The following is an 18123-nucleotide window of genomic DNA, read 5'->3' as shown; positions in this document are numbered from 1 at the left end:
TCAGGTTATAAAAACAGTTAACCTTTGTTAGTTAACTAATCCTAAGGATGTCATGAGATGATGACGTTTAAACATATACAGGTATAGCTTTCAGAGAGAAAAACATGTGACATTTGTGTGGTTGGCTGCATGATAAAATGTGCGTGCGTTAAACATGTTTGGGGAACATGTTCGTGTGTCATTTAGAAAAGTATATCTAGCCCTGTGTTTCTTCTGTTCTTGGGGGCATTTCCGCGATTGGCTGCTGTGGCAGCAGGTGATGTACTTCCCATTATTGTTTGTTTGTTGCAACAACTAAATAATAATTACTTATCAGCTATATCTGTGTTTGTGTTTTATTGATTCCTCTCTGTTTCATTCTTTCCTGTTGTGTTATGCTGGATATCTCCACAACAGCATGGCCAATGGTGTGTGAGTGTGTATGAATGTTAGTTCCTAGAGTAAGGTACACTGCTCTGTATGAAAGGGTGAATGACATGTAGTATGTAAAGCGCTTTGAGGTCTCTGGTCGTAAAGATGGATAAAGCGCTATATAAGTACAGTTACCATTTACTATCAGAACAACATTGTAGATAATTTATATTATAGTAAATGTGCTTCCATTATGCTCAAACTGACATATGAGAAACAGAGCATTGATACCAACATGAATTATGTAATATATATATATATATAATTTGTTTAGATAAATGTGTCACATGTCGAAGCTAAGATAATCATTTGTGTATTATTAGAAGAAATGTGATTATGTAGTTACTGCAATACAATTATTCTACACAACTTAAAACTAGTTAGAGAAAAGTCTAAACAGCTGAGATGGAGGGTTGATATTTTTTACAAACCCTGTGAGGAGGACTCAATGCAAAACTCAGATATATCCCCCTCTACTTATGTGACTGCAGAGAGGAGGACAGAGGACAGAGGACACACAGTTTAACATGATGGACTATAGGACAGGACTGCTGCTGCTCACTGTCTGCTGGGCAGGTCAACATCTTTACTGATCTTTATCTAACACAGCTTCTAATTGTGTCACCAGCTTATTTCACCAGATGTGTTTTTATCCTCTTGACAGGTGTTGATGGTCAGACTCTGACAGAATCTGAACCAGTGACTAAAAGACCTGGAGAATCTCACAGATTGACCTGTACAGCCTCTTGATTCAACTTTGGAGGCTCAGTATGGAACTGGATCAGACAGGCTCCTGGGAAAGGACTGGAGTGGATCGCTTATATCAGCACAAGCAGTAATCCAATCTATTACTCTCAGTCGGTCCAGGGTAGATTCACTATCTCCAGAGATGACTCCAGCAGTAAAGTGTATCTGCAGATGAACAGTCTGAAGGCCGAGGACACAGCAGTGTATTACTGTGCCAGAGACACAGTGAGAGACAGTAACAGGAGAGTCGTACAAAAACTACTTCCTCTATTTACCACCACCTATGGGAATATTAACTTTCTTCAGTATCTCTTTTAGAAATACTGACTAACTGAATATTGATATCCTATTTCATCTCATTTTACGCAATGTTTAATTCAGTTGCAGCCTAAAGAAATATAGTGAATTCAAACAGAAAAATATGTATTTTTGTTTCTTTTGTGCCTCCAACAAAATGTATGACAGATAATATAAAAATGTCCCATTTCAAACAATACAGCTGTTTATCTGATTCAGTATGGTTAAGCTGTGCCCATGTATCTCTAGAAGAACATTAATGAAAGCACACTTTGATAACATTACACATTAAACAAATCTATTAGATTTGCCGATTGAACACAAATCATCATTATATCATAAACATTATCATCAGGAAAGTTTTATCTGTTTGAATTTGAAACATTACTGTCACATAACCACAACCAAATGAAGCAAATTCTATATTCAGGGTTCTTACACCTTTTCCAAAGTCAAATTCAAGCACTTTTCAAGCATTTTCAAGGTGCATTTTCAAACTTTTCAAGCATCTTACAGCTGTTGTAAATTACATATTTATATACACATACTTATACTCAAATGATTATTTCCCTACCTCACATTAAATCAGATGTTCTTCATGCTATAAACAACCAAATGTGTGTTTCATAATAGCATTCTATATGAGGATGAAAAATTTAAAATGTTAGAAAAGAAAACTAAGTTTAATATTTCAAAATGTGTGACCCATCTGTACGTAGACAAATCAGCCAAATAACTTTTCAATATATTATTGATTACTATTTTTGAGGTACTTTTAGGTTGGCAGTAAACACAAGTCAGAGGTAAATGGTGCACTTCTCCACTACATGTATTTAATACCTTTAGTTACTTTACAGATGTGGATGAATGATGTGAAATATAATCAAGTGTTAAATCAGACTTTAGTTCCACCTGGAGTAAATTCACAAGCTACTCTGTAGTATACAAAGTCATTCAAACTAGCTGCAACTTTACCAGCTTTGATAACACTTTCATGATCAATCATTATAAAACATATCATATACAATTATTAGGGATGCTCCGATCGCCAATTTTGGAGCCGATCGCCGGAATCAGTATCGGCCGATACCGATATCGCTCTCTTTTCCTCTCTCCCCCCCTCTCTCTCTCCTGACAGCCCGTCAGTATCTCCTGCAGCTCACTGATCCAGTAATGAGCGACCCGACAGTGAAGAATAAATATATTTATAACTAGTTTAGCTTGTTCCAGAGGTAGATAAAATAGCTAAGTGTGTTAGGTCTAACTCTTGTGTGTTCTGCTCTGCTCACCGGTCCGTCACAGCGGGTGGAGCTGCAGGATTTCTGCTTCACACACACGTTGCATACCGCTATTTTATTGTCATTTTCGGACACTTAAAATACTGCCAGACTAGTGAAGCCATTTTGGCGAGCTTGTTTTGCCGCGCACAGAGAAAAGTGTCATGTATTTTACATGCAACGATAGCCTAATCTAAAATGTTCTACTACAGCGTACCTTTCGTGTGGTGTGTCGCTCGTCAGCGCAGACTCTCGCATCGTTATTGTTGCACACTTTGCAGGAGGCTACTCTTGGGCTTCGCTTGACCCTCGTCTTAGCCATGGCTTGTATTTGTCTTCTGCTAGCCAACGCTCGTTGAAACGGCAACCTCCTGGCATACTGTCATCTATCACTCTCATCAGAATGCCCAGGTCACACACGTAACAAAAACACTTGCCGGTCACGCGCATTGCGCGGGAAGACCGGAGCGGAGCTGTTTTATGTAAAAGCGAAGCAATTAAGCGCGCTCAGACTTCTTTATTTTCTTTTAATCTAAAAAGCGAAGTAAAGCATTTACAATTTCAAGCACTTTATCCCAAATTCAAGCACCATTCCCAAAATTCAAGCACTTTTCAAACCTTGAAAACACCTCGTACAATTTCAAGCATTTTCAAGGATTTCCAGCACCCGTACGCAACCTGTATATTTAACACTGGAGTCAAACAACTGATTCCAGTCAGCTAACTGGCAAACTATAATCCACCGTAAACACATTTGAGAAGTTGATTAAGTACAAATTATATCTTAATAATGTTTCCCTTAAAGAAGCATCTCTGATCAACTAATCTCTAACCCAAATTAAATCAAATACACCTGAGATTAATGGTTAATTAATTTATTGAGTTTATTGTCGTATTGGATGTTAGCCTAGCTGTCCCTCTGGCAATCAAAATCATTATACTTTACATGAAGTCAATTGTTTGTCCCTTTATAAATGGCCTTGCAAAATTATTCTGAAAAAAACACACACCCACTTAGTTATAGGAGGAGTCAATGCAAAACTCAGATATCTCCCCCTCTACTTATGTGACTGCAGAGAGGAGGACAGAGGACAGAGGACACACAGTTTAACATGATGGACTATAGGACAGGACTGCTGCTGCTCACTGTCTGCTGGGCAGGTCAACATCTTTACTGATCTTTATCTAACACAGCTTCTAATTGTGTCACCAGCTTATTTCACCAGATGTGTTTTTATCCTCTTGACAGGTGTTGGTGGTCAGACTCTGACAGAATCTGATTCAGTGACTAAAAGGCCTGGAGAATCTCACAGATTGACCTGTACAGCCTCTGGATTCACATTCAGTAACTACTACATGGCCTGGGTCAGACAGGCTCCTGGGAAAGGACTGGAGTGGATCGCTTCTTTCGACACTGGTAGCACCCCGTACTACTCTGAGTCAGTGAAAGGCCGGTTCACCATCTCCAGAGACAACAGCAGACAGCAGGTGTCTCTGCAGATGAGCAGTCTGACGGCTGTCGACTCTGCTGTTTATTACTGTGCTCGACACACAGTGACTGAAGCTGGTTGAGCAGCTGTACAAAAACCCCTCATTATTACCACACTTTTCTCACACTGTTAATGTGAGATTTAGAGTCTTTCAAATATCATGACACAACTTTAGTTACACCAAACACTGTAAGATTAGAAAAATATTTCTTAACATATAGCTTAATGTAGAAATCATATCACTAAATAGAGTTATAATGTTAATTGCAGAACAGAGCCTTATCAAAATGTCTCTTTAGAGAAGACAGCAACAACATTTGAGAAAATGGTCTAATCTGAGATCCTACGTCTTTTAACTTATTTAGTTTGCATTTTTCATGCACTGCAGAAATGTGTTTTTGCACATTGTCAAATAGGTTTCAGTTCCTTAGTAGTTTATGTCCTCTTAAGGCTCCAAGTTTCTCTGTATCTGTCCTCAAATTGTCACTATTTGAATAATGAAACCTTTAAAGTAAGAAAAGAAACAAAACCCAGGTCTTCATCCAGCTGCAGCAAACACAAGTAAACATTTAGACCAGGGCTATTCAATTAGTTTGGAATGGGGGCCGGTTGATGAAAATGATCCAAAGCAAGGGGCCGGGAAAAAGATGGCTTGAAATATGAGCAATCATATTTAAGAGCTTCAGATACAGTAAATACTACAACAGCATAGTGGAGTGCATATATTGTGTTTAATTCAATCAAACAACATAGCCCCAAGGCCTTTATAGATCTAAATGGCAAGTTCAGAACTCAGTAGGCCTACATGTTTCATTTGATTTCATTTAGGTGAAATGATCTAATCATTCACGCAGAGATGCAATCAATGACAGGAGTTGTCACTACAGTATAGTAGGTGGGTTCGAAACCCGAGCCCGTCGAAGTTTTCAGGCATTGTCTACCCCTCTATCTCTCAATATAACACCCTCTCTGGAATAAAGGCACTATGGCACAAAAAAAAAAAAAAAAAAAAAATCTTAAAAAAAAAAAATTGATTACTTTTTAACATTATACTCAAAGGGCCAGTAAATATCACCCCGGGGCCGGATTTGGCCCGCGGGCCCTCAATTGAATAGCCCTGATTTAGACCATCATGCTTTCCTTCATTGCAGTTACAACATAAAAGAATACAAAACATATCGTTCAACCAATTTCTGAATTAGTTTCAAATTGTTACAACTAAAACAATGATTAGAAGTAAAGCTTTGATGTTACTCATATGAGTTATAGTCAAATTCAAGAAAATAAATAATCAACTGGATCTTTCGTTGAAAAATAATAATTATAATATTTTAATTTAATCAACAGTTCATTTTTGTCAACAATTGCCTTAAAGAACTATTTGCTGCTAGTTTAAATGATGTTTAATGCTGTTTGTATAGCACTGGAGTGGATCGCTTTCATACACACAGCTAGTATCTATTGCTCCCAGTCGGTCCAGGGTAGATTCACTATCTCCAGAGATGACTCCAGCAGTAAAGTGTATCTGCAGATGAACAGTCTGAAGGCCGAGGACACAGCAGTGTATTACTGTGCCAGAAGAGACACAGTGAGAGACAGTAACAGGAGAGTCGTACACAAACTACTTCCTCTATTCAATACCACCACTTGAACATTAAATAGATCCTTAACGACATTTATTGCAATGCTCATATTTTTTTTTAAAAGGCGTCCCTTTTCCACTATTAAAATATCCAATGATATAACATAAGTAATGATGTAGGTACATTAAAAACTCTTCAAGTTCTTTTGATGAAAAAAGGACAACAATTAAACCATCAATAACAAAAACAGAATGAACTGTCATTAGTAAACCACTCAAATAAAAAGATCACATAAGTGTTTTTGTTTTACATATATTTTAAGGACAATAATAGCAATGTAACTCTGTCTATGACACTTATAACACTGATTTGAAAAATATACAGAAAAAATGAATTCACTGCCCTTAATAAAGTATTTAAATATACATTTCAGGTGTGCTGTTTTGTTTTGTAATGGATATTCAATATGTAATAAAGGTTTGACAAGACCTGGTGTAAAAATAATCAAAAAGGACATTAAAAGAGCTCCAGATGTTAATTATCTGTTTTTGTTGATTCTAGACTCTTGAAACACTGAGGTGATTGTGTTCTTGTAATCGTAACAATAACAGGCTCCGTTTTTTTTTAATCTCCAATCCGACTCATATTCATATGCAATGTGTTTGGTTCTATGCAAACTCAGTAATCTCCATTGTGATTCAGTTATAAGGCCTTCACATGAGACTGTCAGTGGAGATTAAAGGGGATCAGGAGCTCACGTCTTCTCAGAGTCATCATCATCATGTTCTCTGTAGCTCTGCTGCTGCTGGCAGCTGGAAGTGAGTCTCTCTCTGCACGAGTCAACACTTATTATACTGCTGTTTAACAGGATAATCTGTCATATAACATTTGTTTTATTTGTACAGGTGTGAAGTGTGAACAGTTGACACAGCCAGCCTCTGTGACTGTGCAGCCAGGTCAACGTCTGACCATCACCTGTCAGGTCTCTTATTCTGTTAGCAGCTAGTACACAGCCTGGATCAGACAGCCTGCAGGGAAAGGACTGGAGTGGATAGGAGTGAGAGTTGGTTCAACTACCTTCTATAAAGATTCACTGAAGAGCAAGTTCAGTATCGACTTAGACTCTTCCAGCAACACAGTGACTCTGAACGGACAGAGCGTGCAGCCTGGAGACTCTGCTGTGTATTACTGTGCCAGAGACACACTGTGACACACACCATCAGTAGAGCTGAACAAAAACCCCTCAGAGCCTGAACACTTGTAACATGAAGCCACCAGAGGAGGAGCCCTCAGACCAGAAATGATCTCAAAACCAGCTCACTGTTACATCATCAGTTTAAACATTTAGAGGTTATAATCACTGATACATTACTGCATGTATTCCCAGAATAAAAAAATGAATAACTTCTTTAAATTGTTAAACATCAGCCTTTTCAATTATCCATAATTATATATTTTCAGTAATTGGATTTTGTGCTCTAAATTTAAGTTTCTTTACAACCAATTTCAGCTCTAATATATTGTTCACACTATTTATTCACAAATACTAAACAGTACTTTTACGAGCCGAAACACAACAACAAATTGTTGGATGTCATTTCTGTTCTTTATTTGACACAAATTGATTAAATATATAAATGTTAAAGACATGAGATGTAGATAAAACCTGTAAAGTGATTTATTTACTAAATTAACTCAAAGCTTTTTTTAATGACAATAATGTGAATACCTTTATTTTAATCAACAGTAAATAAAATCCATTATTTGCTTGTTTCATCTGACAAATCTGAATTAAATAACAATAATAAAATGTTACAAAGTGACTTACAGCCCAATAAGAAATGTTTACCAGTTTATAATTGTAGAGATAATGTTATTAACATAAAATACTGTTAAAAGAGGACAATGTTCAATCAGAAAGGAGGAGTCAATGCAAAACTCAGATATCTCCCCCTCTACTTATGTGACTGCAGAGAGGAGGACAGAGGACAGAGGACACACAGTTTAACATGATGGACTATAGGACAGGACTGCTGCTGCTCACTGTCTGCTGGGCAGGTCAACATCTTTACTGATCTTTATCTAACACAGCTTCTAATTGTGTCAACAACTTATTTCACCAGATGTGTTTTTATCCTCTTGACAGGTGTTGATGGTCAGACTCTGACAGAATCTGATCCAGTGACTAAAAGGCCTGGAGAATCTCACAGATTGACCTGTACTACTTCTGGATTCACATTCAGTAGCTACATAATGAACTGGGTCAGACAGGCTCCTGGGAAAGGACTGGAGTGGATCGCTTTCATACACACAGCTAGTACTCCTATCTATTACTCTCAGTCGGTCCAGGGTAGATTCACTATCTCCAGAGATGACTCCAGCAGTAAAGTGTATCTGCAGATGAACAGTCTGAAGGCCGAGGACACAGCAGTGTATTACTGTGCCAGAAGACACAGTGAGAGACAGTAACAGGAGAGTCGTACACAAACTACTTCCTCTATTTACCACCACCCATGAGAGCATTCACTTTATGTTGAAATACTGAGTAACTGAATATTGACATCCTATTTCGTCTCATTTGACGCAATGTTTAATTCAGTTGCAACCTAAAGAAATATAGTGAATTCTAACAGAAAATATGTATTTTTGTGTATTTTGTGTCTCCAACAAAATGTATCAAAGATAATATAAAATGTCCCATTTCAAACAACGCAGCTCTTTATCTGATTCAGTATGGTTCAACTGTGCCCATGTATCTCTAGAAGTACATTAATGAATGCACGCTTTAGCTACATGTTTAATGTTTCTGATGCTTTCATGGATTTCTGGTGAGTACATACTCCTGCACTCTTCTTTTTCTTAGCTTTATGTTTGGGTCTGTTGTGATCAAACTGCTTTTCTCTCCAGGTGTTTGCAGTCAGACTCTGACTGAGTCTGAAGCGGTGGTAAAGCTCCCTGGACAACACACTCTCACTCCCTAAGGGTCCAGAAGCGACGCTTGGTCAGGGTCCCGTGGCGTCCAGTTGTGACGCGCCGAGGCTCCTTCAGCTTCATAAATGGACGCAAAGAGCTTTCAACTGATTGCAATGTATTCCCATCGGCGTCGGTATTTGATGCTTAGGGAAGCACGGCATTCGTTTGTGTCGGAGGCTGTTAAAGGCAATGTGAGCGTCCATTCCCATTGGATAACGGAGAATTGTACACCCGGAAGTAAGTATTCCCCTTACTGTCGATTGATTTGACAGTGATATCTCCACTACTCATCAACTCAAAAACACCAGGTTATCCTTGTTAATTAAACGACATTGATAGGTTTTAGTGTGTGTACAATGCTTTTGTCACGTTTTCCCCTTCAATTCTGAGAAACAAGTAGTTTTCTATGAGTTTTGGATGGCCGAAGACATTACATTACCCACAATCCTCTGTAGCAACCATAGACTGTATAAAAAAATTGTTTTTACGGTAAAAACCTGGCAGCTTTGTTGCCAGAATAATGATGTAAAAAATACGGTAAACTGTAAACAACTTTACAGAACAACGTGTATATTTTACAGTTTAAAACGGTTGTAACTGTAAAACAAAAAACGTTGTTTTTACGGTAAAAACTTGGCAGCTTTGTTGCCAGAATAATGATGTAAAAAATACGGTAAACTGTAAACAACTTTACAGAACAACGTGTATATTTTACAGTTTAAAACTGTTGTAATTTACATTTTAAATCTGTCATTTCAACAGCCCTTTTCTGCTGAATTAGCATGATCACGTTGCTATTAAACTGATTATTTCAGTAAGATTTACATGCAGTTGCTGTCTATTGTACATTGAATCCCATTCAATTTTACAGAAAAATACCAAACAAATAACACTGTTTAACTGTAAAAGCATCAGTGTAATGCTGTAATTTAACTGAATTTTCCCGCAAATTGTAATCAAAAGTTGTGTATAATTTAGTGTATTTTGCCGTAGTAATGACGAGTTTTACGGTGAAAGCAACATCTAAATACTGCAATTTAAATTTCTGTAAAATGTATTTATTACAATTAAAATGCAGAAAAAACTGTTCTATGAATATCAATCTCAAATATATATATATATATATATATATATATATATATATATATATATATATATATATATATAGTATAAAACCGCCTGTAAGGATTATTGATATATAAAAATGTTTTTCCTATACATTAGTCAGATTGAAAGATTTCATTTAAACTACACTGCCTTCGTATATATATGTTTGACTATTACCAGAAATGTGAAGAATGTAATCCAGGGTACACAGATTAAGCACTTAAAATTTAAAATGCAAAGCTAGATAAACCTCAAGAGCCACTGTATTAAAAGTTGAACAAATTCCAACAAGAACTTGCCTTTCCAAGAATTTATTTTATATATATATATATATATATATATATAATAGCAGTGATCAAAAACATCTGTCATTTCTCAACATACATATTGGTAAAACATACAAACTAAGGCTGCACAATAACAGCTCACATTGTCCAGGAAATTCAAGCTGAACAAAGTTGAGAGGTTACTTGCATCACATCAAATGATTTATGGGAAATAATGTTTTAAAATATTCACCTTCAGTAGCCACTGGATGCACTGGGTCAGACAGGCTCCTGGGAAAGGACTGGAGTGGATCGCTTTAATCTACACTGATGGTAGCACCCAGTTCTACTCTGAGTCAGTGAAAGGCCGGTTCACCATCTCCAGAGACAACACCAGACAGCAGGTGTATCTGCAGATGAGCAGTCTGACGGCTGGAGACTCTGCTGTTTATTACTGTGCTCGAGACACAGTGACTGAAGCTGGTTGAGCAGCTGTACAAAAACCTACAGTCCTCATCCATACAGTACTTTGTTGATAGAGTACAAGGAGAGTTATACGTTGACTAAATCAATCGTTGTTGTAGTTTTTATGAAAATGAAAAAAACAGTTGCTACTGAGCCAAGTTACAAAACACAATAATAATTAAAAAAAAGTCTTTAAAAAAATGATTTCCTCATAAAACAGCCAAGGACAGAAAAAACATCTTCTAAATGTATTTTTTATGTATGGGCAAAAAGAAACATTAAATGTAGAAATGTCAGTCACATTACTCACTCAAGCACCAACAGGTGGCAGTAGAGGATAAAAAGACAGATGACAATAACGGGAATATGACAATGTCTCTAAACGTATACTATGAAAGTCTTGAAGCTTTCCTGCAACAATAATATCCCATTATGAATTTCTTAACAGCAGGTATCAATAATATATTTATGCATGATGTTTCCAGTATGTTGAGGATGGGCAACCAATGTTGTGCAAAGCAGAATAAATGATTACATCTTATTTAGATTTAAATAAAAGGAACTGACAAATAACTTGAAATTCAACCTTATAATTTAAGGATATATATACATTCAGTCATAGTATGCAAAAAGGAAATCTACATCATATTTATTCAGGGGATGTGCTGTGTTTCTGTTTGAGGAGGAGGAGTCAATGCAAACTCTGACCTCTTCCATCTCTACATATGTGTTGCAGAGTGAAGGACAGACACTAAATCACTGACATACACACTGTAGACTGGACAGAGACAACTGGCTTTCACAATGATCAGACCTGATTATCTGGTGGTTTTTCTCATCCTGTCATTTAACTCTGCAGGTAAGAACAAAACCTGTTTTTCTGACAGAGCTCCTGGTACAAAGACAATATGGCTGCATTACAGAAACTAATGAGCTGTTAACATGTCCGTAGGTACTGAGGGTCAAACACTGACTGAGTCTGAACCAGCGGTTAAAAAGCCTGGAGAGTCCCACAGACTGACCTGCACATATTCAGGGTTTAGTGGTAATATTGATACTGCTTGGATCAGACAGGGTGCTGGAAAAGGACTGGAGTGGATCGCTTATATCAGCAGTGGCAGTAGCTACATCTACTACTCTGAGTCAGTGAAAGGCCGGTTCACCATCTCCAGAGACAACAACAGACAGCAGGTGTATCTGCAGATGAGCAGTCTGACGGCTGTAGACTCTGCTGTTTATTACTGTGCTCGAGAGACACAGTGACACAGAAAGGAGAAATGCTGTACAAAAACTCAACAAGTAAAAAAAAGTCAAAACTTTGTGTTCTGCTTCTCAGTCACAAAAAATCTTGAGCTCAACATTATCAAAACACTGAAGGAAATATCGCCTCAATAAAACTGCTTCCATCAGATAGCAGCTACCAAAAGTTACATCAGACAATAGATATACTGTTTGTCTGAGGTTTGATTGGAAATAAAAAGATCATTTTCATTTATTGTTTTAAAAAATAAATGTTATTTCATATGTCCCAACACAAATCCAAAAGACAACTCTTGACAGGACAGTCCGTCCCTCTTTTATAGCCTGTCAGTGTCCCTCTCTATGCAAAGTGAACTTCCTCACAGTCTGCTATAAAGACTTGATATCATGCTGTCAGCTGCAGCAGAAGAAGAGAAGCTCCATCAGGTCACCTTCAACACCAACCATGTTCTCTGTAGCTCTGCTGCTGCTGCTGGCTGCTGGATCCTGTGAGTCTCACTGAGGCAGAGACACTGACAGAACGCTCACACTGACTGCTCACTGTTATTAACCTCGCTCACTATTCAACATGTTTCCCTCCACAGGTGTGAAGTGTGAGCAGTTGATACAGCCAGCCTCTGTGACTGTGCAGCCAGGTCAACGTCTGACCATCACCTGTCAGGTCTCTTATTCTCTTAGCAGCCACTACACAGCCTGGATCAGACAGCCTGCAGGGAAAGGACTGGAGTGGATAGGAATGGCAGCTACTGGAAACCCCACATACTTTAAAGATTCACTGAAGAGCAAGTTCAGTATTGACTTAGACTCTTCCAGCAACACAGTGACTCTGAACGGACAGAGCGTGCAGCCTGGAGACTCTGCTGTGTATTACTGTGCCAGAGACACACTGTGACACACACCATCAGTAGAGCTGTACAAAAACCCCTCAGAGCCTGAACACTTGTAACATGAAGCCACCAGAGGAGGAGCCCTCAGACCAGAAATGATCTCAACACCAGCTCACTGTTACAGTCAAGAGGGAAAGAGTACTAAGATGTCATATACATATTCTTAACTTAATTCAACAGAAAGGGTTTTCACCAATTTAAACAATCTGACATTATAATCACTGATACTGTATATCATTGTAGGTATAACATCTAAAAGGGATAGTAAGACCATAAGTTCGTTTTAAAAGTATCTGATAATATAGTAGATTCCTTTGTATAGTAGAATGGGATCCTCTAAGACAGTTCCTATTAAATAATTATTCAATAACATATGTAAAAGACAACTTTATCAGTGTCATAACTGGATTAGGAGAAGAATTAATGGTTTTTATCCAACTTCATATTTTGATAAAACTATAGAAAAGTTTGTTTTTATAATCTAAATTGTGTTTGCTCAACCTTTTCTATGTGATTCAAAACCACACCTGAACATTTCCTCATCTTTTGGATAATTTACATCAGCTGATTTCCAATCATCAGTATGCAAATGATCTGTGTGTGTGTTGCCTCATAAACCAGCAAAGTGTGTGTGTGTGTCAGAGAGAGGACAGAAGAGCTCACATCAGTTCAGCTTCAACATCAACATGTTCTCTGCAGCTCTGATACTGCTGCTGGCAGCTGGATCCTGTGAGGAGCTTTCAGTGGATTCTCACTAATAAACACATCAGAAACACTGAGTGGTCAGATGAATGATGGAGATAATGTTGCTTTGTGTTTCCACAGGTGTGAACAGTATTGATCTCATCCAGCCAGACTCAATGGTTGTGCAGCCTGGACAGCCTTTGACCATCACCTGTCAGGTCTCTGGTTATTCTCTGACTGATAGCAGCTATGCAACAGGTTGGATCAGACAGTGTGAAGGAAAACCAATGGACTGGATTTCACATATGTGGGGTAGTGGCACCCTTTATCAAAACAATGCTCTGAAGAACAAGTTCAGCTACAGCAGAGACACTTCTGCTGGAACAGTGATTCTAACAGGACAGAGTGTGCAGCCTGCAGACACAGCTGTGTATTACTGTGTACGTCTGCCCACAGTGACACAAACCACCAGCAGACCTGCACAAATACTCAGCAACCATGTGACTCAAACACACAGAGTATAAATGTGAACAATGATACACATCTTAGTATATGATAAGTTCATTAAAAAATGTATTTAAATGTCTGTGTAATATTATTTCACTTCCACTGCAGCCAAGATCAGTATAGAAGAGACTGAGAGAAGCTTCATTTTGCAGAAATGCAAAACACATATGACCAACTGAATTTATACTAAATGTGTTGTGTGCATTGTGGTGCCTGTTAAATATAGAACACATTTTCTGTGTTTCTGTTTAGATCTACTGGAATAGAAAATAACAGTAGCTCTACCACTGAAGAAACAAGATGTCATTGCAGAACATAAACAAACTAATTTCCTCTTTTTTTGTTTTCATGAATCCAGAAATAAGTTGACAGGAAATGTAAGTGAATGTGAAATGTAAATGCAGCCGTCGTAGAGATACTCTGCTTATGGAAATGTTGATGTCACATGTTCCTTTTTGAATCTGTAGAGGGAGGTCGATGCAAACTCTTCCTCTCTTTAAAACACACCATCAGCGACTTGTTGCAGAACACCAGAGAAGTGTTATATGTTTCTGAAACACTCAGATCAGAAAGCACTGACAGTGTCTCTCAAATAATGGAAAGGACAATTATCTGGAGTTTATTATTTTTAGTTACTATTCATGGTGAGAAAATCTATTCTGATTTAGTTCTTTTTTTATTTCTTTGGTGAAATGTTGGATAATGAGCAAAAATGATTTACTTACAGGAGTCTGGAGTGAGATCAAACTGGAGCAGTCCTCCTCTCAGGTGCAAACACCTGGAGGGACAGTGAAGATGTCATGTATCACATCTGGTTTTACAATGACAAGCCATTATATTCACTGGATCAGACAGAGGCCAGGACAAGCTCTGGAGTGAGTTGGGAGGATGAGCACAGGCAACAACTCTCCTATCTATGGCAGCTCCTTTCAAAGCCGCTTCACCATGACTGAAGATGTTCCCAGCAGCACTCAGTACCTCGAGGTCAGCAGCCTGGCAGCAGGAGACTCTGCTGTTTACTTCTGTGCTTGTGACACACAGTGACTAAAGACAGTGGAGCAGCTGCACAAAAACCTCCACTAACCACAAAGCAATGTGATCCATACACTTCTGGGTTTTCTCACACATTGCAATAACACTAGGATGATGTATCCACATTAGATTTCTATGTGTTTCCCATTAATCACCAGATAGTCCCTCATGATATCTCATTATTTTATTTTAAATAACATTTGTCATATTTATAAATACAAGCCACAAATTACATTGAATATGAAAAGAGAAACAAGCTGAAAAACAATATTTGATCAGACAGAGAGCTTGGCTGGGTGACTAGATTATTAGAAAGGTGAAATTTGAGAGGAGAATAAAGCATATTTCCTAAACACTACTATATATTGGGCTCTCGTCTTTCAACCAGAAGGTTGTGGGTTCGATCCCAGCCCGTGCAGTCGACATGCCGATGTATCCTTGGGCAAGATACTTAACCCTGAGTTGCTTCCGATGGCATGGCCAACGGTGTGTGAGTGTGTATGAATGTTAGTTCCTAGAGTAAGGTACACTGCTCTGTATGAATGGGTGAATGACATGAAGTATGTAAAGCGCTTTGAGGTCTCTGGTCGTAAAGACTGGATAAAGCGCTATATAAGTACAGTTACCATTTACTATCAGAACAACATTGTAGATTATTTATATTATAGTAAATGTGCTTCCATTATGCTCAAACTGACATATGAGAAACAGAGCATTGATACCAACATGAATTATGTAATATATATATATATATATCATTTGTTTAGATAAATGTGTCACATGTCGAAGCTAAGATAATCATTTGTGTATTATTAGAATAAATGTGATTATGTAGTTACTGCAATACAATTATTCTACACAACTTAAAACTAGTTAGAGAAAAGTCTTAACAGCTGAGATGGAGGGTTGATATTTTTTACAAACCCTGTGAGGAGGAGTCAATGCAAAACTCAGATATCTCCCCCTCTACTTATGTGACTGCAGAGAGGAGGACAGAGGACAGAGGACACACAGTTTAACATGATGGACTATAGGACAGGACTGCTGCTGCTCACTGTCTGCTGGGCAGGTCAACATCTTTACTGATCTTTATCTAACACAGCTTCTAATTGTGTCAACAGCTTATTTCACCAGATGTGTTTTTATCCTCTTTACAGGTGTTGATGGTCAGACTCTGACAGAATCTGATTCAGTGACTAAAAGGCCTGGAGAATCTCACAGATTGACCTGTACAGCCTCTGGATTCACATTCAGTAGCTACTACATGAACTGGGTCAGACAGGCTCCTGGGAAAGGACTGGAGTGGATCGCTTTTATACACACTCAGAGTTCTCATATCTATTACTCTCAGTCGGTCCAGGGTAGATTCACTATCTCCAGAGATGACTCCAGCAGTAAAGTGTATCTGCAGATGAACAGTCTGAAGGCCGAGGACACAGCAGTGTATTACTGTGCAAGAAGAGACACAGTGAGAGACAGTAATAGAAGAGTCGTACACAAACTACTTCCTCTATTTACCACCACCCATGAGAGCATTCACTTTATATTGAAATACTGAGTAACTGAATATTGACATCCTATTTCATCTCATTTGACGCAATGTTTAATTCAGTTGCAACCTAAAGAACTATAGTGAATTGAGTGAGCTAATGGAAGTGATAACAGCAGAAATGATTAAAGTAAAACATTGGTTTGACACAAACAAATTATCATTAAATATATGCAAAACAAAGATTATGTTATTTGGAAAACATAAAACAAATCCACAGGTGCAATTAATACTAGATAACATAAACATAGAAAGAGTATATGAAATTAAGTTCCTTGGTGTGGTTTTAGACCACAAAATCAGCTGGAAACCTCATATCACTCATGTCAAAGCAAAACTGGCTAAGACTATCGCAATATTGGGAAAAGCCAGACACATTCTGGACTACAACTCATTGTATACTCTATATAACACACTCATATTGCCATATCTGATTTACCGTGTGGAGATTTGGGGAAACACGTACAAAACCAACCTACAGCCGTTATGCACATTACAAAAAAGGGCTATAAGAGTTATCAATAATGTTGGATATCTTGAACACACTAATGTATTATTTTTGAAGTCACACATATTGAAGTTCACTGATCTGGTTAAATTTAAAACGGCACAAATCATGTACAGAGCAAGACATCATCTACTTCCTAGGAAATTAAAAACATTGTTCATAGACCGAGAGGGTGGGTATCATTTGAGAGGAAATCTACATTTTAAACAACTCAAGGTCAGAACAACTCTGAGAAGTATGAGTATAACAATCTGTGGGGTGATTTTATGGAATGGTTTGGAGCAGGAGTTAAAACAAAGCACAAGCATAATTCAGTTTAAAAGGATGTACAGAAACACTTTTTTGGAAAACTATGAGAATGAAGAGAGGTGACTGAAGATGAGAAATTATTGTATATGTATGTATAAATGTAAATGTAAGTAGGAATAACTTGCACAATGACTTAAAGGACAATCATTGATCAAGTAAGGGGTGGGAATTAATAAGCATTTGCTTCCTCCTACTCCCTTTCGGACACATATGATTTTTTTTTCTTTTTTAATTATTATTATTATTAATAATATGAAGACTTTTTTTTGTTGAATATATAAATATTATCGTAAATGTGGATAAATACTGTATTTTAACAATACGGTATTCTGTTTTTTCACATTTGTTATTTTTTAATCTGTTCGAAATAAAGATTGAAATGAAATGAAATGAAATGAATAATTGTGTCAACAGCTTATTTCACCAGATGTGTTTTTATCCTCTTTACAGGTGTTGATGGTCAGACTCTGACAGAATCTGAACCAATGACTAAAAGGCCTGGAGAATCTCACAGATTGACCTGTACAGCCTCTGGATTCACATTCAGTAGCTACGAGATGCACTAGATCAGACAGGCTCCTGGGAAAGGACTGGAGTGGATCGCTTTGTTCGACACTGGTATCACCCCGTACTACTCTGAGTCATTTAAAGGCCGGTTCACCATCTCCAGAGACAACAGCAGACAGCAGGTGTATCTGCAGATGAACAGTCTGAAGGCCGAGGACACAGCAGTGTATTACTGTGCCAGAGACACACAGTGAGAGACAGTAA

At 37.8% G+C, this 18123-nt stretch overlaps 1 pseudogene and 3 gene segments (V, D, J or C); all 4 read left to right on the top strand.

Moving 5' to 3' along the window:
* Positions 1 to 10654, top strand: part of LOC117492117 — a 28592-nt gene extending 17938 nt beyond the window's left edge. Inside the window, 1 exon segment of the V gene segment in view lies at positions 10430 to 10654. Coding sequence covers positions 10430 to 10639 — 210 coding nt within the window.
* A 655-nt stretch (positions 10655 to 11309) lies between these two features.
* On the top strand, positions 11310 to 18113 carry LOC117492116. The segment is given in 5 exon segments: positions 11310 to 11475; positions 11569 to 11819; positions 16398 to 16454; positions 17803 to 17811; positions 17919 to 18113. Coding segments are annotated over 5 exon segments (567 nt in total).
* Positions 12227 to 12886, top strand: LOC117492961 (annotated as a pseudogene).
* On the top strand, positions 13409 to 13974 carry LOC117492956. The segment is given in 2 exon segments: positions 13409 to 13492; positions 13589 to 13974. Coding segments are annotated over 2 exon segments (426 nt in total).
* Positions 18114 to 18123: the final 10 nt, after the last annotated feature.

The sequence above is a fragment of the Trematomus bernacchii genome, unplaced genomic scaffold (assembly GCF_902827165.1).
Source record: "Trematomus bernacchii unplaced genomic scaffold, fTreBer1.1, whole genome shotgun sequence".
Classification (NCBI taxonomy): Eukaryota; Metazoa; Chordata; class Actinopteri; order Perciformes; family Nototheniidae; genus Trematomus; species Trematomus bernacchii.
The sequence above is the reverse complement of the archived record's forward strand: the minus strand, read 5'-3'. Positions and strand labels throughout refer to the sequence as shown.